Genomic DNA, 22,399 nt, shown 5'->3' on the forward strand with positions numbered 1-22,399 from the left:
ACCAGCGATCTGACCTTATCAGGATCGCTGCTGCGTCGTTACATGGTCGCTGGTGAGCTGTCAAACAGGCAGATCTCACCAGCGACCAGTGACCAGCCCCCAGCCAGCAGCGACGGGTGGAAGCGTAACTAAGCTAAATATTGGGTAACCAAGGAAAGCCCGTCTCTTGGTTACCCGATATTTACCTTAGTTACTAGCATTCGCCGCTCTCACGCTGCCAGTGCCGGCTCCCTGTTCCCTGCACTCCTAGCCAGAGTACACATCGGGTTAATTGCCCGATGTGTACTCCAGCTACGGGTGCAGGGAGCAGGGAGCCGGCACTGGCAGCGTGAGAGCGGCGGACCCTAGTAACTAATGTAAATATCGGGTAACCAAAGAAAGGGCTTCTTGGTTACCCGATGTTTACCGTGGTTACAGCTTACCGCAGCTGCCAGACGCCGGCTCCTGCTCCCTGCTCGCTTCAGTTCGTCGCTCTCTCGCTGTCACACACAGCGATGTGTGCTTCTCAGCAGGAGAGCAACGTCCAAAACACGAAGCAGGACATTCAGCAACGACCGGCGACCTCACAGGAAGGGCCAGGTCGTTGCTGGATGTCACACACAGTGACGGGACGTCGCTGCTACGTCACAGAAAATGGTGACTTAGCAGCGACGTCATTGTCGTCGTCGCTATGTGTGACACCACCTTAAGCATGGAGAACAGAAAGAGAAGAATTGTCTGAGGACTTGAGAAACAAAAGTGTTGAAAAATAATCTCAAGATTACAAATCCATCTCCAGAGATTTTGATGTTCCTTTGTCCACAGTGCGCAACATAATCAAGTAGTTTACAACCCATGGCACTGCAGCTAATCTCAGCTGAATGTGGACGGCAGAGAAAAATTGATGAAAGGTTGCAACTCAGGACAGTCCGAAAGGTGGATAAGCAGCCTCAAACAAGTTCCAAAGAGATTTAATCTGTCCTGCAGGTTCAGGGCGCGTCAGCGCAAACTATCCGTTCACATTTGAATGAAATGAAACACTATGGCAGGAGACCCAGGATGATGCCACTCCAATCAAACTCTGATCCAAGTTTGATCAAAGTGTTGGCTTAGGCTAGTTTCACACATCCCTCTGTTCGCTGGTTTGCTGGATTCGGCGGACTCCAGTACAGTGCATACAGTACAATGGCAGCGCAACAAGCACCGGTCACAAGCTGTTATGTGACCGGAGCATGTGACCAGACCTTGTCGTGCTGCCATTGTACTTCACACTGTACTGGAGTCCGCCGAATCCGGCAAAAAGCCAGATAGGTGAAAGTAGCCTAAGGGTGGCTTTACATGCTGCGATATCCGGCCCGATATCGCTAGCATGAGACCCGCCCCCATCGTTGTGCGCGACAGGCATATCGCTGCTTGTCGCACACCCCCGTCACACATACTTACCTGTCGTTCGACGTCGCTGTGACCGGCGAACCGCCTCCTTTCTAAGGGGGCGGTCCGTTTGGCGTCACAGTGACGTCACTAAGCGGCCGCCCAATGTAAGCGGAGGGGCGGAGATGAGCGGAACGTAACATCCCGCCCACCTCCTTCCTGCCTCATTGTGGCCGGAGGCAGGTAAGGAGATGATCCTCGTCCCTGCGGCGTCACACGTAGCGATGTGTGCTGCCACAGGGACGAGGATCAACTTCGCCCAGCGACAGCAGCAATAACTGGCAGCGGACCCACATGTCAACGAGGAGCGATTTTGGACGTTTTTGCAACGATCCAAAATCGCTCCTAGGAGTCACACGCTACGACATCGCTACAGCGGCCGGATGTGCGTCACAAAATCCGTGACCCCAACGAGATCGCTGTAGCGAAATCGTAGCGTGTAAAGCCCGCTTAATTGTGATCTTATTATCTTGGATGCAAGAATCGGAGCACACTGTGAGAAGATGGAGAACAAGGTTTCTCCATCTTCTCCATTCTTTGAGTCCATGGAAATTGGACGGCACTCAGATGTCATCCAAGTGCAGTCCAATGTTTTTCATGCACTCACAGACTTCATGGCTGTGTGATCCAAACAACAGATTAAACTCAGACATGCAGAAAATTTTTCCTCGGACAACCACCGTCCGAGGAGAAGATCTGACATTGGCCCAGACAAACTTTGATTTCATCAAAATGATAGCAAACAGCTCAGTAAGTGACACATCGCTGGAATAAGGGTCTCTGTCCCTATGTTATGCTGCTCTCTTAAAGAGAACCTGTCAGCTGGATTTTGCTACCACATCTGAGAGCATCATGATTTAGACAAACAGACCCTAAATCCAACAAAGTGTCACTTAGTTTGCTGAGTGCAGCAGTTCTGACACAGTTTGAGATTTAGCCATGCAGCAGAGCTGAGAAAGTTATCCCCACACACAATAGGCTCTGTATATACAATGTCTATAGATAAGCTGGTAATCACAGAATCAGACGAGTACCCATGTGACCAGCTATTCACAGCAATGATCAGCTCCTGGTGCTAAAACAAACACTGCAAGTAAACAGTACAACAGACTTTGACAGTTGAATTCTGTGTGCTAACCCCAACATCATGCTGTCTTCAGATTACATATCATAAACCTGCTGACAGATACCATTTAAAATCTAGGTGTGTGGCTATGGACAGATTTTAGGAGTCATGCAAAATGATCTCATTGAGCTACATAAACAGGTGGATCATACAAATGTTGGAAATGCATCACTGTAGGGGAGAACAGCAGTTTTTTATTTAATGCGTTGTTCACTACTCTCATTCCCCATGTTTAGACCCGAAAAAATTAAAAAAAAAAACAAAACTTATGCTCCCCTGCAGTGGTGGCATCGTTCCAGCAGTTTTGGCACTTGCTCTCCTGGGGCTCACGTGACGTTACTTCAGCCGTGAGCCCAATCACTGCCATTGGACGTGACAGTGAGCGGTAAGACGCAACTCTCACTTATTCTTGATTACTTATACGTCTGAAGGCGGGGGGGAGAGGGAAGCCGCCGGTGATTTGGAGCGGGCTTGTGTGATGTCAAACTCAGGTGAGCCCTGGGAGAGCGAGTGCCGACACCCCTTTAAAGAGTTCCTAATTTAACTGTTCGTGTTCAAGACAAGAGGGCGATCTGTTTTAGTTGACACATATTTGTATATTAAGTTAAATTAAGCTTTATCATTTATAAGAAGCTTTCAGAAGACTTGACCTTTGTACAAAGTCTTCAATTCTGCTGCTACTTCTGAATATGTGCTACACAGAGGAAAAAAGGGGAATAGCACATGTCTGTGTGTGCTGTGTATAGGAGACATCATAGCAGCGAGTCTCCACCCTCTAGCACAGAGTGAACTGAAGAAATAAAGATTGAGCCTGCACAGGAGGAAAACTGGAAAAAAGGGAAAAATGCAGAGAGCAAGTTTTATTCCTCGTGTACACACACACACACACACGACAGCTTAGTCTGAAACGTTACCTGGAATAACAGGATAATCAAAGGGCTTTATTACGATCACACAGATTAGAGTTACAAGCGCTCAACCAACTATATAAAATACATGAGGCACGCCAAGTTTACATATTGCAATACCTGTCTGGGCTAAATAAATTGGACCTATTGCAAAAAAAAAAAAAAAAATTATTATTAAATAATAATAATAATTAATAATTAATAAATTATATATATATATATATATATATATATATATATATATATATATATATATATATATATATATATATATATATATATATACACACACATATATACACACATGAGTGTACTGAGAGAGAAAGGTAAAACAGAAGAGTTTACAGCTAGTAGTCACTGATTGAGGGCGATGTATACACTGGTGTCAGCGCTGGTAATTTACTAATACAGAGAGTGCGCCGTCCATTACAATAATTGTACCCAAAGTGTAAAATAGCAGCAGCCATTAGGTATATGACATGTGCCCTTGCCTGATGTTCCTGAAAATGTATGTGTGCTTCCAACAATACTGATCTATCTCCTGTCGGGTAGCCTTGTCACTGTTCATTTAATGGACAGATGGGGTGGAGGTACGTCCACACGAGACATGGCAGCTGCAAACATTCTGCAGTATTTGGAGGACTCATTACAGGACTACTTGGCGTGCTGCAGGTAGTCCAGCATATTCATGAGCTCTGTATAACTGCTGGATCTGAATCAAAACAGAAGTGGGTGTGCACCACCGCCTTGTGCCATATGCTGGTGCCATGGAGGAGTGAGTCCGATCCGGTCAACAGACCACTGCGCTGGCATGGGTGCTTGTGGAAACAGGAAGGAGATCCAAATAGTCCACAATGAGAAAGAAAGCCACGGGACTCACAGTAAAAATCCAATTCTGTTCTCTATTCGTTCCATAAAGCAGGGTAAAAAAGCGGTAAGAGGGCCGGGTGCAGGCTCCCTGTGAACAACAGCCGTTTCGTACCTCCTGGTACTTCTACAAGTCCATGTAGAAATACCAGGAGGTACGAAACGGCCGTCGTCCCCAGGGAGCCTGCACCCGGCCCTCTTACCGCTCTTTTACCCTGCTGTATGGAACGAATAGAGAACGGAATTGGTTTTTTACTGCGAGTCCCATGGCTTTCTTTCTCACTATGGAATAACTGCTGGATGTGCAGCAGAGTAAACACTGAGTTTATTAAAATGACAGTTACAAGCTTAGTAAGTGACATATCGCTGGATTCAGGGTCGCTGTCTCTACATTATGCTGCTCTCCGATGCGGGAGCAAAAACCTGGTGACAGATTCCCTTTAAGCACCCCTTATTGCTGTGTATCCCTACTTTCGTTCTAATTGTGGAATAACTGCTAGATCTGCAGCAGAGAAAACACTGATTTTATTAAAATGACAGTAAACAGCTCAGTAAGTGACATCTCTGGAATCAGGGTCTCTGTCTCTAAACCTGGTGACAGATTCCCTTTAAGCACCCCCTATTGCTGTGCATCCCTAATACTCTTGGTCTATACTGTTCCTGGATTTGACTAAAACAAAAACACATAAAAAGTATCAAAAAGTAGAACTATGTGATCACATCTGGAAAGTGCGGTGAAATTAATAGCGCTATATAAAGTGAGTAACATACATACAAAATAAAAATAAACCAAACTCCAAATCTGCTGAGAGGAAGATTAAGAAAGTACGGCCATGGACGGGTGTAGTTACTCAGTAACAGGCACTGGACGTCTGTATTTAGCTTCCTGGTAGAAGAGGCCACAATACGAGAAAATGTTGGGCTACGAGACGTGGGAGTGGGATACGGTTGGGGGCCATTGCCTGTAATGATGCAGATGGAGTCAGTGATCTGTGGGACATCATTTTCAACCATATCCACCCATTTGAAAGGGACCAAAAACGCAGTTGAGCATGTCTTGCAGCCTTCATAAAATAGGGGAATACAGTGGAACCTTGGATTTAGAGTAACTTGGTTTGAGATCGTTTTGCAAGACAAGCAAAGCTTTTTACAAATTTGTAACTTGGTTTAAGAGCAATGCTTTACAATAAGAGCAAATCCTCACCGTGCACACTTCCAGTTCCGTCCTTTCACCGCACTCTGACCCGCTCTGGAGGTAACTTTCTGTACTGTATACAGTATACCATTGTACAGTACCGTATATACTATACACTTTGCATTTATGGATACAGTATTGTACTCTTTCGGCTAACCAGCGCAGCACATTGCTTGTAGTTTTCCTCTCACACACCAACAATTCTATTGTAAGCGAATATGTAGTTTAATTTGTTTTATATGTCTTTTACTACACAGTATCTTGTATTAGTGACTGTAATAATTTTATATGAATACAGGACATTATTTTGTGTTACTGTAATAAGTTTGTATAAATACAGTAAATATTTTTGGGTTGTGGAACGAATTGTCAGCGTTTCAGTTATTTCCTATGGGAAAATTCGCTTTGATATAAGAGTAACTTGGTTTAAGAGCTCACTCCCGGAACAGATTATGCTCGTAATCCAAGGTTCCACTGTACTGCCAATAACAATGTCTGGCAGCATTGTGACTCCGTCTGCATCAGTGCAGTCAATGGCCCCGTTAGCACATACGCCCAAATCCTGTTTTCCTGGGTTACTGATGGGAGGGTAAAACGTGATGTTGTCATAGCCTAAGATGACTCCTTTAAAAAGGAGCCTGTGAGCCAAAACTGGCCATATAAAATAAGCACATAGCCTTGTAGGGGATACAAGGCCCCTGAAAAAAGAAAATACTCGCACCTTTAGTGTCTAATCCAAAACACTAATTAGGGAGCTCAGTGGACCCTTGAAGGGCAACGTTGCGACCACTGCTTTTGCACAGGCCGCCCCCCACATTGGTGATTGATGGCGCTAGCATGCCTGAGCTTCCCTCCAGGCAAGCCAGCGATGTCCATCACTAGTGATGGAGGAAAGAGGAGGTGCACAACCAGTGACTGCATTGACGGACCAAGCTACTTGGCCATATCAAGAATGCATGGCGCACCCTAATTAGCATTTTGTTTTTTATTAGCTTTCAGTTTCTACAAAAGGGAGTCCGCAATAAAAACAAAAAGGGCCCAATTCAGTAAAGGGAATCTGTCACCAGGTTTTTGCTGCCCCATCTGAGAACTGCATAATGTAGACACAGAGTCCCTGATTCCAGCGATGTGTCACTTACTGAGCTGTTTGCTGTCATTTTGATAAAATCAATGTTTTCTCTGCTGCAGATCTAGCAGTTATACAGAGCTCATGAATATGCTGGACTACCTGCAGTACTCCAAGTAGTCCTCTAATGATAATCTACTGCTGATTAAAGGGAATCTGTCACCAGGTTTTTGCGCCCCCATTGAGAGCAGCATAATGTAGAGACAGAGAGCCTGATTCCAGCCATGTGTCACTTACTGAGCTGTTTGCTGTGAATGTTTTCTCTGCTGCAGATCTAGCAGTTATACAGCGCTCATGGATATGCTGGACTACCTGCAGCATGCCAAGTAGTCCTCTAATGATAATCTACTGCTGATTAAAGGGAACCTATCACCAAGTTTTTGCTGCCTTATCAGCGATGTGTCACTTAATGAGCTGTTTGCTGTCATTTTGATAAAATCAATGTTTTCTCTGCTGCAGATCTAGCAGTTAGGCCGGCTTCACACTTGCGATTAACTCGCACGAGTGCAATGCGAGAAAATCTCGCATTGCACTCGGACCCATGTTAATCAATGAGGCGGCTCCCATCTGCTATTTTTTTTCTCAGTCCAAATCGGACTGAGAAAGAAAAAAAAAAATCGCCGCATGTTGCGTTTTGGTGAGTTTCTCGCGCGAGTCTCTTCAATGCAAGTCTATGGGAGCGTGTGGGGGGGGGGGGGATGTCACACGGATGGCACATACACCATCCTAGTGACATTCCGTTTTTCTCAATACATTTCACGCATGTAGCAGAGAACACTAATTGCTCCTGTACATAACATTACATGTGTAGCAGTTGCTGAGGGTAAAAACTGATTGCACACTGACAGCACACTGATGAAATGTGAACAGAAATTGTCCGACTTTCTAGCATGAGAATCAAACCGCTTTTACACTCGCAAGTGTGATTCCAGCCTTATACAGAGCTCATGAATATGTTGGACTACCTGGCAGCATACCAAGTAGTCCTGTAATGATAATCACTGCTGATTTTATCAAAACTACACTAAGCAGCCCAGTAAGTGACATCACTGGAATCAGGATCTCTGCCCCTACATTATGCTTCTCTCAGATTAGGGGGCAAAAACCTGGTGACAGGTTCCCTTTCAGATCAGCATTGTTCATGCCGATCTTGATGAGGGGGGTGTGCTGGGGTGAGACGCTCCCGATTCATTACGGGATGAATCAGGAGTGTCGGACGAGTGGTGTGCACCTCTGTAAATGCTGGAGTAAGATATGTGGCGTGACGAGCGCTATTGTCGGCGGTCGCCATGCCCCAGTCTCGTCCACTTTGCCGGAGCTGGGTGAAAATAGCAAGAAACACAACATTTTACTGCAGCTTCAAGTTGCAATAAGGGTCAGAAAAGTGATAATATTCAATTCTAAAACAAGTCAGTGATAAGGAGCAGGTAAAATGCGTCTGTCTGCGGAGATTTAGTCTATGTTACGAGTTAATTACTAAACCATCTGCAGAGTACGAGCTTCAGAGAGAGCTGTAGAAACACTGCGGCCGCTGGAAACCCTCCTTTTCCTGTCACATCAGCAGCACGGGCAAACTGGAACAGCGGAGGATCCGAGACTCCTGTGCAAAGTACAAGAGGAGTGAGGGATAAGGCTGACATCAGAGCCCGGCCCACGGGCTACCAGCCGAGCCAGGAGATAAAGGCTCCGGTATATGGGCACCAAGAGACAGAACAAACCAGAGTGCGGACCGCACCGCGGACAGAAAGCAGCGCACAGATCACAACTGAAACAATACACACAACTGTTATGTTTCCTTTTGTTTGTTTCTTTTCTTCCAAATACAAAAAAAATAAAAAAAAATCAATGGCAGTAATGTTACCCAGGAGATCTGACCCCGAGTCTTTTTTGCCTTTTGTGTTAACAGGTCTCTCCTGTATAACTGTATATGAGCACCGCTGGGGAAGGGCGGGGGGGGGTGGGGAGACGGGGGTCCTCAATCCGGACACCTCAGGGAAAGGCAAAGACTTTTTTGCTCTGGAGAGGTTATAAATATAAAAGGTACTGTATATTCGCACCATTGTTGCAGGGGTTCTGGCTGCAAAGCTGAAAACTGAGCAGCAAAAACTACAAATAGGGGCAAATTCTCAGCTTTGATTGCAAATTGCGGTAACACTGCGTTTTTTGCAGCAAGAAGCACAACTGTTAGGCTGCTTTCACACATCCGTTTTTTTTTTTTTGCTGCCGGTTGCGTTTTTTCCCGCATAGACTTGCATTAGCGTCGTATTGTGCCGCATGGGCTTGCGTTGCGTCCGTTTCTTGCCGGATGCGGCATATTTAGCCCATGCGGTGGCCGGATGGAACGTTGCCTGGCACGTTTTTTTGTGCAGCGAAAAAACCGCATCCGCTGCGATTCACAATGCAAGCCTATGGACGCCGGAATGCGGCGTCCTGCGGCAAAAACCGCATCCGGCCGCTGCGGTTTTTTGTACTGCGCATGCTCAGTATTAAGCCGCATCCGTCGAAAACCGGACGGGCCGCATGGAAAAACTTAACCAACGGATCCGTTTTTTTCGCCGCATCCGTTGCATAGGTTTTTGAGCCGGATTGTGCCGCACTGTAAAAACCGGATGTGTGAAAGCAGCCTTACAGGTGAATATTTAGCAATTTCATTGCATTCTGAAGATTTTCTGTGCTTATTTCCCTATACAAATCTAAGTATAACAGAAAGAAGTTAATGCACAACATCTCAAATAAATGTATCCAACACTAATAATTATAGAATGATGGGAGCATTAAATGGCTAAAAATACAACATTTTTTATTAATGAAAAGATATAGAAAATATTTAGAAAACACACACCGTAAAAACAAGGTGCACCATGAAGTTACCAGGAGAGGAATAAGTAAAGCCAAGGTAGGCAGACACAAAAGTGTACCATAAAGGGACATCCAGGGAAGACATCAAATTTAATAACAAACGGGGGGAACGGGTGTTCTCTTCTCTCATCTCTCTATACAAATCTGTAGGAATATACAGCAGAATACAAACAGAGGGTTTTCCTGAGGCCCAGTGCCCACGATCAGGGTTCACAGTGTTTTGGATGTAGCGTGTTTTCGCTGGATCTAATATGCTGCGTTGTACAGCACAAGCACAGTGGATGGGATTTCTTGAAATCTCAATCCCGCTGTGCTTGTTTTTCCCGCAGCAAAAATTGACCCACGGTGCCGCTTTTCGAGCCGCAGCATGTCAATTGTTTGCTGCAGAAACATAAGCATTCTCCACAGAACAGAAGAGACCGCAACTGTCTGAGCATGGATCATGGGCACAAGCAGCTGCATTCTCCTGCAGAGGAGACTCGCGGACCCACAAGTCTGGACCCGCCGCGTCCAGGACGTAACGGGTCCAGATCGTTGGCACGTACCCTAAAGGCAAGCTGTCAGGTAACTTCTGCCCTCCAACCCAGCGGCATTGTAACCTGTATGTGCAAATTCGCTCCCTAACCAGCCCTGTATGAGGCTATTCACTTATATGAATGTTTAAAAAAATGACTGTTCATATGAAAATTAGACCCCTGACTAGTCAAAGGGGTGTTACCTCAGACTAGTTGGCCCTCTTTCCATGTTATCACACCCCTGTGGGCACGATAACTTAATTTCCACAAGCCGACGAAACCATCAGGTTCTGTAAATCTTGCACATGCCTGTTGCTCATTTCAGCAGTGTCAGTGCGCTTTATAAGCAAGGTGTCCTGGCTTCATTAGATGCACTGTGCATGACCGGAAGTTCAGAAGAGGTGAACGTGTGCCACCTTCTGACCTTCCAGTCATGTGCAGTGAACCTAATCATGCCAGGAGGCGTCCACCCTGCTTCTGAGGAGCACTGACAGCAGCATTTTTGCTGCAGATTTCACCCATACTAATGAATGGGCAAACGACTGAACCAAAATGATGTAAAAAAAAATAAATAAATAAATAATATAAAGTAAAAAGTTGTGTTTCTGCCACGAGATGCAGAAATGGTGCAGTAATGTATGAACTAATTGATATATATGGCACAGCCTGTAACTAATACCACCCAGCTGTCATTGTATTCATTCATTTCTAGTAGGAATAACAGGTATAATAATATTATATTATTATTATTAACAGCACTGCTCTAGTAAAAGATGCAGAATTGTTCTATTATTGGAAATGCAATTTACTCTGGAGAGATCCTCTACGTATAGCAGGAATGTCTGATTTTCTGGAGCAACGCTGGGCTACATTTTTCTGGAAATACTACGTAATACAAGCTATAATGTGATCAAAATAAAAAGAACGCAATCACCAAGTAAAAATTATTTTTTTCTCGAAGAAATATAAATACCACTTGACTTCATACTAACTATATTAAAGACTGCTCTAAAGCATAGTTATTCATTAAGTGGTCAATGAGCCATACTGTAATGATCCTTTGTCACTTCAAAAGCCTGGCGTATTCGGGACTTTAAAAGATAAAAAAAAAAAATTAAAAAAAAAAAAAAAGTACCTGCCTGCCTGTTGTGCCCTGCGCCGTTCTTTGTGGTCACAGACTGATCCTGTCGGCGATTCCGCTGCTTCCACTGACGTTGCGTCAACAGAGCGGCAGCTTCTCATCTGATCTGCTGTGTAGACGGGATGGACAGACCATGTCATGCTGATTGACAGCCGGATCCCCCAGTTGGGCAGCCAGCTGTCAATCAATATGACATTGAAAAAAAATATGAAAAAGTGAAGGCCCTCACCGATTTATGCTGTGCAGTGAAAACCTTTAATCACAGATGGATCGAGACAGAACAACGTGTCAGACGACGCCCGTTTCGCACTCTCTCAGTGCTTCGACTAGTCTAATCAAGTTAGACCCATCGAAGCACTGAGAAAGAGTGCAAAACGGCCGTCGTCTGAGGTGTTGTTCTGTCCCCCCCCCCTCCCCACTGACACAGCATGTAACTTCCATCTGTGATTAAAGGTTTTCAATGCACAGCATAAATCGGTGAGTGCCTACACTTCTTTCATATTTTTTCTTGGACTGTTCTAGATCTTTGAATGAGCACCACGATATTGTTGCAGTAAACCTTCTGCCTTAGCACTCAGATTGCTGCAGGAAAAAGGCGCAATCATAACGCAAAATGTGAATATTAGCCGTTGCAAAATATATTTTGATGTTGAGCAGTGCCCCGATTTTCCTTCTAATCATTTTGGCCAATCAGTATGACATCAGCTGTTCCGCCCAGTCGACAGAGCAAAGTTGAAAAAAAGGCTCCACTATGTAGATTAAGCCATTGTATCGCCGGCAGGAGCAGTCTGTGCCGGCCAAGAATGGTGGCGGGCACAACATGCAAATAGGTACCAACTTATAAACCTACAAAACGTTCTCACAAGGGAGAGGCCCAAAAACAAACCATAAGCCAAAGCAAGTGATACCCAATGTCAACAAGTAAATATAAGTACATACAAGGGACACAAAAAGAAAAGAGGACCAAAAGGATAAGTTGTAAAATACAGCAATAATTTATTTATACAAAAAGCGGACAAGGTGCACAGTGATGGCAAAATAGAAAACAAACACTATAATGCCCTACTGTCCTAACAAAGCCATTCCTTGGTGAAACGTACGTTGGGGTTGTCCGCCCTGCACCTGGTTACCTGACCTCTATCTGCTGCCATACAATGTCTAAAGGTATCGTCCGTTATATTGCAACAAAATTCCACATCAACATGACTAAATTGTCATAGCCATGTAAAAATGAAAATATCAAAGGACACAGAGTAGCATACAACTAAGTAATAATAATAAACAGGAGGGAAAAAAAAAAAAGTATAGCACCACAAAAAGAGAATGAATCAATTTAGTGAAAAATTACAAAAGCGTTTATTCGTTAAAAATACAAAACAACACTAAATTGTTGATCCATGAAAATGACCACATTCGGTAATAATTGGAATAAAACAATGCTGTACATCAATTTATACCCATGGAGCGCTGGAAAAGACAAACCATTGAAAATCAGGGGATGTATAACACTAAGGCCTTGTGCGCACTAGGCATTTTTGCGGCGTTTTTAGCGGCGTTTTTTACCGCGTTTTTGTGCAGAAAACGCAGTGACATTGCTTCCCCAGCAGTGTCTATGGGTTTTCATAAGTGCTGTCCGCACACAGCATTTTTTTCTAGCTGCGTTTTTGTGGTGACCACAAAAATGCAGCATGTCAATTATTTCTGCGTTTTTCACTGCGTTTTTCACCCATTGAGTTCAATGAGATGTTCAACAACGCAATGAAAAACGCATATAGCTGCGTTTCTATGACTAAAAACGCAGCTATAAACGCAAGGGGTGGGCAGTATAGTGACGTGTACAGGAAGAGGATTCCTTCTGTTGGTAAACACAGAAGCATGAATCCTCCCGGTACCGTCACCGCCGCTTCCACAACCCGCCCGGTGTCATGTCAGCTCCGTGCGGCGCCATGTCCGGGCGGGAGGTGGAGGCAGCGGCAAAAACAAAAGTGAACAGTAGAAAAAAAAAAAGTCATATATACTCACCTGTCTGCAGGGTCCCGGTGCCATGCCCGCTCCCAGCCCCTGTCTCGGTACCGCCGCTCTGGCTGTGTGCAGTCTCCCCGGGGCACGTACGAAGCTTGCAGGACCTGGCAGTGATCACCTGACGCATCAGCTGATCGTAATTCTCGAGGTGTCGCCGGCTTTTTCGCGCCCGGCTATCAGCTGATCCTGCCGTCAGGGGACTTCATCAGCTGATTACCGGCAGCTCCTGCAGCGATCGGACAGGATCAGACTCTCATCCGATCGCTGCAGGAGCTGCCGGTAATCAGCACAGACGCGAGTATTTTTAGACGTATTTTTTTTTTTTTTTTTTTGCACTGATGCTTCAGCTGATTGTATAAACGGCTTTTATACAATCAGCTGATGTGTGATGTGCTTCAGCCCCTAGAACCTGACACATCATCTGATCGCTTTGCCTTCCAGCAAACCGATCAGATGATATTGGATCCGGATTGGACGGCGCGGGACCCTTGACCCAGGATTACTGCGGAGGGGGGTTCTTTATTTCAATAAAGATGGAGTCACTAATTGTGTTGTGTTTTATTTCTAATAAAAATATTTTTCTGTGTATTGTGTTTTTTTTTTATCATTACTAGAAATTCATGGTGGCCATGTCTAATATTGGCGTGATACCATGAATTTCGGGCTTAGGGCCAGCTGATAATATACAGCTAGCCCTAACTCTATTATTACCCAGTGAGCCACCCGGCATCAGGGCAGCTGGAAGAGTTGGATACAGCGCCAGAAGATGGCGCTTCTATGAAAGCGCCATTTTCTGGGGTGGCTGTGGACTGCAATTCGCAGTGGGGGTGCCCAGAAAGCATGGGCACTCTGCACTGCGGATTCCAATCCCCAGCTGCCTAGTTGTACCTGGCTGGACTCAAAAATTGGGCGAAGCCCATGTCATTTTTTTTTTTAATTATTTCTTGAAATTCATGAAATAAAAAAAAAAAAAAAAAGGGCTTCCCTATATTTTTGATTCCCAGCCGGGTACAAATAGGCAGCTGGGGATTGGGGGCAGCCCGTACCTGCCTGCTGTACCCGGCTAGCATACAAAAATATTGCGAAGCCCATGTCATTTTTTTTTTCTTTTTGGGCAAAAAACTCCTGCATACAGTCCTGGATGGAGGATGCTGAGCCTTGTAGTTCTGCAGCTGCTGTCTGCTCTCCTGCATACAATGAACATTTTGAAGAAGGAAATGACATCAGACCTTTTATTTTTCATCAACAATCTTTAATGGCATTGTGCACTGATTTAAAACTCAGTGAGCAAAAACGCAGCAAAAAACGCACCAAATCGCGGTAAAAACGCACGCTTTTTTAGCCGCGGGTGCGTTTTTTGAGACAAAAACGCACATAAAAACGCAGCGTGAAAAAAACACCTAGTGCGCACATACCCTAACAAGATGGTAGTAGTGAGTGCCTCACAAGGCCTATATAATCTGATTACTGGTCAGGCGAAGCAAGTGATACCCAATGTCAACAAGTAAATATGAGTAAATACAAGGGAATCACAAAGAAAAAAAAAAAAAAAAAGAGGACCAAAAGGATAAGGTGTAAAATACAGCAATTTATTTATACAAAAAGTGGACAAGGTGCACAGTGATGGCAAAATAAAAACCAAACACTATCCTGCCCTGCCCCACTGTCCTAACGAAGCCATTCCTTGGTGAAACGTATGTTGGGGTTGTCCGCCCTGCACCTGGTTACCTGACCTCTTTCTGCTGCCTTACAATGTCTCAAGGCATTGTCCGTTATAGTTAAGGTTGGCTGATTTTGGAGAAAACACTTTGGGGTGACTAAAGCGGTTGCTGTGTGTATTTCCCCTTTCCCCCTCTCCTTGAGCAGTCACTGACATTTACGTCTGGTACTTTAGCAGCAGACTTCACTGCCACCTTCAGGTTTACCTCGGTACTGGGTGTTTCTGGGCAGGATAGTGTTTGTTTTCTATTTTGCCATCACTGTGCACCTTGTCCACTTTTTGTATAAATAAATTATTGCTGTATTTTACAACTTATTTTGGTCCTCTTTTCTTTGTGATTCCCTTGTATTTACTTGTGGACATTGGGTAGCACTTGCTTTGGCTTTAAAGATATTAGTGCATAAACACATCTTTATTTTTTTGCTAAAGTCTTGGATATACCATTTCATTTTGAAACTTAAAGATGGGAACATTAGAAATCTAGTACAAATAATTCTGACTGCAATATAGCAGGGATATTACATATACAGTGTGTCCACCCATATCCTGTCCACCGCCATTAACTTGAGAATGACAGCAGCTATAGCCATAGGAGTGGTGTCTAGGTATAGTAAAGTAGCCATGCGCTACCCAATGAAACCACCTATAGCGCCACCTGGTGGAAAACAACGGAGTTAGCATTTTTATCTCGAAAACGGAATGAGATGGAGAAATAAAGTGAATTACAAAGTTGTAGGGCATCATCAATTCAATACGAATCGACACCTTGCATAAAGAAATGCTATGATATGAAACCCATGACCCCCACAAAACATTGAATGCTGGTCACGCATATGGCGCTCATTTAACTTTGATGCTCAAAGTGGTCACCGTCAGCTGCAATGCACATCTGGACTCTGGACAGCATACTGTATCTTGCTGCACGTTGTGCAATATGGTAGGTGACACTTTTACACAAGCATCTGTGATACGTCGTCGTAGGTCCTGCAATGTTAGTGGAGGGGTCGCATACACCTGCTGTTTGATGTGACCTCACAGAAAGAAGTCCAATGGGGTCAGGTCAGGTGAGTGTGGAGGCCACTCCATGCAGCCACCATACCCAATGACTTGTAGGAAGGTCTCCATGAGGTATTGCTTCACGTCCACAGCTTTGTGAGTTTTACACGTTCTAATCATAGCATTTCTGTATGCAAGGTGTCGATTCGTATTGAATTGATGATGCCCTACAACTTTGTAAGTCACTTTTTTCTCTCGTTCTGTTTTCGAGATAAAAATGCTAACTCCGTTGTTTTCCACCAGGTGGCGCTATAGGTGGTTTCATTGCGTAGCGCATGGATACTTTACTATATGTAGACACCACTTCTATGCCTATAGCTGCCGCCGTTCTCAAGTTAATGGCAGTGGACAGATTATGGGTGGACACTGTATACGTCCTAGGTTTTGACTCTTGCAACAGAAAATTACAATACAGATCTGTGCCTCGTGCTCGATGCCGGCAAGATAAAAACCTTCGGAGCAGAACTCAGTAGGTGACCTTTGTATGCTCATTATCTTCTGCTAGTAATAACCTATCCAGTACGGCTCTCTGACTCAGAATAGAGCAGATCATGATCAGTTCTCATGCAGACCCTGTACAGAAACTAAATCTGGTGCAGATTGGAATAAAGGGAACCTGTTCGATTCTAGAAACCTCCCAAACCACATCAGTAAGGCTATGTGCGCACGTGTGCGTATTTTTCATGCAGTTACGGTGCGATCTGCACCGCAGCGTAACTGCATGCATCCTGGGTGCCCAGCACAATCTATGAAGATTATGCAGGAGCCGTGCGCACGTGGCGTATCAGAGTGCAACGCTTCGGCTGCTGCCCGAAGCGCGTGTTCTAAGAAGTGACATGTCACTTATTCCGTGCACTCTGCATGCAGCCCCCGCTCTGTCTATGGCAGGAGCTGCACTCAGAGCGCATGGAATCGGCTTTTTTTTTTCATTACGGACTCTTTCTGCAGCGATTTGAAGCGCACGTGTGCTGTTCAAATCGCTGCAGAAATTTCTGCAGGGACAGAACGCTACGTGCACACATAGCCTTACAGGCACTCTGTCAGCGCAGAATGATTGTACAAACCAAGTACAGGCGCTCGGTGCATCATGGCGGGGCCTAACATTTCAGTTCATCTAACAGCCACCCAGAAGAGGTTGGAGCAACCGCAGCTCTGACTTCCTCTTGACTTGTACAAATCCGGGGTGGGCGAAGCCGACGCTCAGGTATCGCATGCCCCAATGTCAAGTGATCCACGGGAGAGCGAGTGCCGACATAACTGGATCATCACTGGCACTAGAGCGGAGTATAAGGGTGCGGTGCGTGCCCACGATCAGCGTTTTGGAATCAGCGTGTTTTTGCTGCGTCAAAATGCTGCATTCTACAGTGCAAGTACAGTGGATGGGATTTCTAGAAATCCTGTGCCCCCTGTGCGTGTGCGGCCCACAGTGAAGACTAACCTGCGGTGCGGCTTTCCGAGCCACAAGCATGTCAATTCTTTGCTGCGGAGTTGTAAGCGTCCACAAGTGAGAGGCCGCTGCACCCCCGAACCCTGATCGTAGGCACGGGCAAGTGTGGTCTCCTGAAGAGAAGACTCGCAGGCCCCCAGGTCAGGACCTGCTGCCTCCAGGACACAGTGGGTCCTGATCGTAGGCATATACCCTAAGTGTTAGGCTGTGTGCCCATGCTGTGTTTTTTGCCTCGTTTTTGGCGCAGTTTGTTGCCCAAAACTGCTTGTCTTTCCTTCTGCCAGCAAAGTCAATGAGAATTCAGAATTGTTGTGCACGTTGCTCTTTTTTTTTTTTTGCCTGTACTTTTGGGTTGACAAAGAAAAAAAAAAACAAAAAAAAAAACTGCATGTCAATTCTTTGTGTAATTTTGTCCAGCATTTATGAGCCCTTCCAGCCATTGATTTAACTAAAGAAAAAACGCTTTGGACAAAATCGCGGCGAAAACACTTGAGTTTTTTTGTTGCGTTTTCTGGTGCCATGTGCATTTTTCTGCCAGACGGTGAAGCTTTTTTGTTACATTTTACGCAGCCTTATTTTGTTGGGGGGGGGGGGGGGGGTACATAGGGATGGAGAAGGGGATTGTCTGAGTAGTGGACAGCGCCTTTAGGACTGCTGTCACACATCTGTTTTTTGCAGTGCGGCTCCATCCGGCTCAAAAACCTATGTAACGGATGCGGCGAAAAAAACGGATCCGTTGCATATGTTTTTCCATGCGGCCCATCTGTTTTTTGATGGATGCGGCTTGATTCTGAGCATGCACAGTGCAAAAAAACGTATCCGGTGCCCACAGGCTTGCATTGTAAATCGCGTCGGATCCGGCGCGATGCGGTTTTTTCTCCGCACAAAAAAACGTGCCAGGCAACGTTGCATCCAGCCGACGCACGGGCTATATATGCAGCATCTGGCAAAAAACGGACGCAATGCAAGGCCATGCGGCACAATACGGCGCTAATGCAAGTCTATGCGGAAAAAACAAAACCGGCGGCAAAAAAAAACAAAAAAAAAACGGTTGCGTTTTTTCTGCAAAGCACCGTTTTGTGCCGCTCAGCAAAAACCGGATGTGTGAAAGCAGCCTAAAAGATACAACTGATCTCACAAGTGCACAAAGGTCTTTGTTCACAGAAAGATATAAATGTTAAGGAATGTTTCATATAAAGAAAAAAGTTTCTACAGCCTTGTCTTATTTCAGATGACAACTTTTAAAAAGAAAAAAAAAAAAAAGAATCTATTGGTTCAACCTTCATATAGTTCCGCCAAAATACCAGTCCATGTGACCCTAGCACCTCGCTGTCCACACCACGTCTCATGGTGCACAGAGGAGGAAGGGCGCGAGTCGGGAAGCTTCCGAAACGCGTGGTTACATACTGTCTATACTTGTGGAAATATGACAAACTCGCTTGGGATCCAATGGGCCCCACACCACTAATTAAAAATACATTTTTATTTTATAAATAAATAGCACATGTGAAAATAAGAAACTTTGTAATTGATCGTATGAGACAAATCTGCTTCTTTCTCCTCCTGGACTGATATTTCTCAAAAGGCTCAATCTGTATTCAGTGTAGCAAGACTGCTCTAATACTTAGATAGTAGATGACAGGTAGTGCCGATGAGATTCTATGTAGAGGGGAGGAGGCAGAGAACTGGATCTCTCTGATAAGACATATTACAGACTCTTATTTTCACGTGTACTATTGATTTATGACAAAGATTAAACTGATGGTTGCGCTTTAAGGCCTAAAACACACTTCCGCAAAAAAAACGTACGTGTCTTACGCTCCGTTTTTCGGGTCCGTGTGCCGTATTTTTGGGGCGTTTCTCCGGTACGTATGGCATCCGTGTGATGGCGTATGCGAGCTGTGTGTGCGTGTGGAATGTCCGTATTGACATAAAATACGTACGTGTGCTGTCCGTGTGCTGTCTGTTTTTAAAGGCCCGCATTCTTACCCAATTAACATTGTTACTCATTCATCATGAGATCCTGGTGTTGTTGTTTGCTTTCAATTGTCCTGATGGATTGGAAACAAGTGTTTCGGATTTTGTGATGAGAAACGGACACGGACGATACGTGCTGAACACGGACATACTCCGTGTGCGGTCCGTGCAGGTACGGACCCATAGACTAAAGCGGGTCCGTGCCTACGTGCTGCCGGCAAAAAACGGACATGTCGTCCGTGTAGAAAAGCGCACACACGTACTTACCACACGGACACACGTTCCGTGTGATTTTACGTGTGTGTGCGCCATCTACCATTGAATAACATGGGTCTCCGTGTCTCCAGTACGTGCAAATACGTACTGCCCACGTACAAAAAAAGCGGATGTGTGTTGCGGGTCTAAGGCTATGTGCCCACGGGACTCTGTACCCGCAGATTTTGCTGTGGAAAATCTGCGGATTTATCTGGATTTTCTAGATAACTCTGCAGGTTTTAACAAGCACAGACATAGGATATGCTATCCTATAGGACATGGGGAGTGCGGTGTCCATGCTGCGGTATGTGCAGCTGCGGAATATACTGCGGATGTCCCGCAGCCTCATGTAACTGCATGTCAATTATTCCTGCGGAATTACCTGTGGAAATCCCAACCCTCCACTATGGAGATAGAGGCCGGGACTTCTGCAGGTAAGTCGCATGAATGTCCGCAGGTTTACCGCAGCTATTTCGCTGGAATCCCGCAGCAATGGATATCTGTGGATTCTGGGGAGCTGCTGCGGGAAACCTGCGGATATATCCACGGGTGTGAGCTCCAGTGGGCACATAGCCTAAGGCCACATTCAGACGTCTGCGGGTTTTTCATGGCTAGAATATGTGCCCACTATATTCCACAGCAGCTGTGTGCGGCACTCTGAGGTCTCAATGGTCTACACAAATCAAAATCACACAGTCCAGTCCATTTTTGATCTGAGCCACAGATCAAAATTACACATATGGGTCAGATACAAAACCCGCGGCCAGCATCGGTGTACAACCCGCGAGAGCGACAGACATTGTCAAAAGCCAGGCCCGATACTGTACGTCTGCAGCCATGGCACCACAATGATTGGCTGCAGCCAATCACTAAGCTCTGCCGCTCAGTCTACATTGGGAGAGAAAAGCACAGTTTGTTTTGTTTTTTTATAGGTTTGGGGGTTTTTTTTAGTACAAACTGAGCATCAATGGAAAAGATTTTAGAAAGGGGAAAACATTTTTAAAGGGTTAAACATCACCATAGAACAGAACTTGGAACCTAATGACGTCCAATTAGATTCATCAGAAGTTTAGCCTGTGCTCAGGAATGGTGACACAAGGCAGCGCATCCTGACCATCACTGCCGGAGCAGGTCAGCTATCGAGCCCACCGGTACCAGTCACAGAGCATGTGCTAGCCAGGCGCAGGGGATGCGGCTCCGTACTGGCAGGCGCAGGGTATACGGCTCTGCACAGTGTACACGCTTCGTACGGACATGCAGTGTATACGGCTCCGTATGGACATGCAGTGTATACGGCTCCGTATGGACATGCAGTGTATACGGCTCCGTATGGACATGCCGTGTATACGGCTCCGTATGGACATGCAGTGTATACGGCTCCGTATGGACATGCAGTGTATACGGCTCCGTATGGACATGCAGTGTATACGGCTCCGTATGGACATGCAGTGTATACGGCTCCGTATGGACATGCAGTGTATACGGCTCCGTATGGACATGCAGTGTATACGGCTCCGTATGGACATGCAGTGTATACGGCTCCGTATGGACATGCCGTGTATACGGCTCCGTATGGACATGCCGTGTATACGGCTCCGTATGGACATGCAGTGTATACGGCTCCGTATGGACATGCAGTGTATACGGCTCCGTATGGACATGCCGTGTATACGGCTCCGTATGGACATGCCGTGTATACGGCTCCGTATGGACATGCCGTGTATACGGCTCCGTATGGACATGCCGTGTATACGGCTCCGTATGGACATGCCGTGTATACGGCTCCGTATGGACATGCCGTGTATACGGCTCCGTATGGACATGCAGTGTATACGGCTCCGTATGGACATGCAGTGTATACGGCTCCGTATGGACATGCAGTGTATACGGCTCCGTATGGACATGCCGTGTATACGGCTCCGTATGGACATGCCGTGTATACGGCTCCGTATGGACATGCCGTGTATACGGCTCCGTATGGACATGCAGTGTATACGGCTCCGTATGGACATGCAGTGTATACGGCTCCGTATGGACATGCCGTGTATACGGCTCCGTATGGACATGCCGTGTATACGGCTCCGTATGGACATGCAGTGTATACGGCTCCGTACAGACACAGTGTACACGGCTCCGTACAGACACAGTGCAGAGTTCTGACCCGGGACTCTGCTCCAGCACAGAACTTTCTCCGCCGCAGTTCGCTCGCTGTCCCCGCCCGCTGCCCGTACCTTACTGAACACCTCCAGGTCATCATCCTCGTCAAACTGCAGCGCATCCGGGGAGAGCGGCAGCGCGGAGAGCAGAGCGCTGTGCCCCGGGGGGATGCAGCCGGGAGCCGCGGACACACACGGAGCGCTGGGCTCCGGCTCCATCTCCACTGCCGCCGGCCGCCTCCTGTGTGATCAGCAGGGGGCGCTGCCCGCTCCTCCCATCTCCATTCGGCTTCACAAGTCAACACTGCGCATAACCGGAAGTGCTGCGGGAGAGGCTTCTTGCTGCTAAGCAACTACAGACGCCCTGAGCTGCCACCGTGTATGATGAAGCAGGAGTGAGGGGCCCGGGCACAGCATGGCGAGCCACAGAAGAGAGCAATATATGGGCCCTGTGACTCCAATAGCTCGTATACAGTAATGCACAGTTCCACCTGTGTTTGGAGGTGATTGTGGCCCTTATCGTGTGGCCCCGTGTGGCTGCACCACTGATATGTCCTATTAATGCTGCTGTGTTTTCTCACCACATAAAAAATGTTCTAAAGAACAGATTGCTGTAAAA

The 22,399-nt window shown here is 46.0% G+C and overlaps 1 protein-coding gene across 1 annotated transcript in view; it reads right to left on the bottom strand.

Annotated features, from left to right (window-relative positions):
• SNX7 (sorting nexin 7) overlaps positions 1-22,047 on the bottom strand; it is a 130,787-nt gene extending 108,740 nt beyond the window's left edge. Inside the window, exon 1 of the mRNA XM_075321042.1 lies at positions 21,856-22,047. Coding sequence (XP_075177157.1) covers positions 21,856-21,999 — 144 coding nt within the window. The 5' untranslated portion in view covers positions 22,000-22,047. The remainder of the gene's footprint in view (positions 1-21,855) is intronic.
• Positions 22,048-22,399: the final 352 nt, after the last annotated feature.

The sequence above is a fragment of the Anomaloglossus baeobatrachus genome, chromosome 8, assembly GCF_048569485.1.
Source record: "Anomaloglossus baeobatrachus isolate aAnoBae1 chromosome 8, aAnoBae1.hap1, whole genome shotgun sequence".
Taxonomy (NCBI): domain Eukaryota; kingdom Metazoa; phylum Chordata; class Amphibia; order Anura; family Aromobatidae; genus Anomaloglossus; species Anomaloglossus baeobatrachus.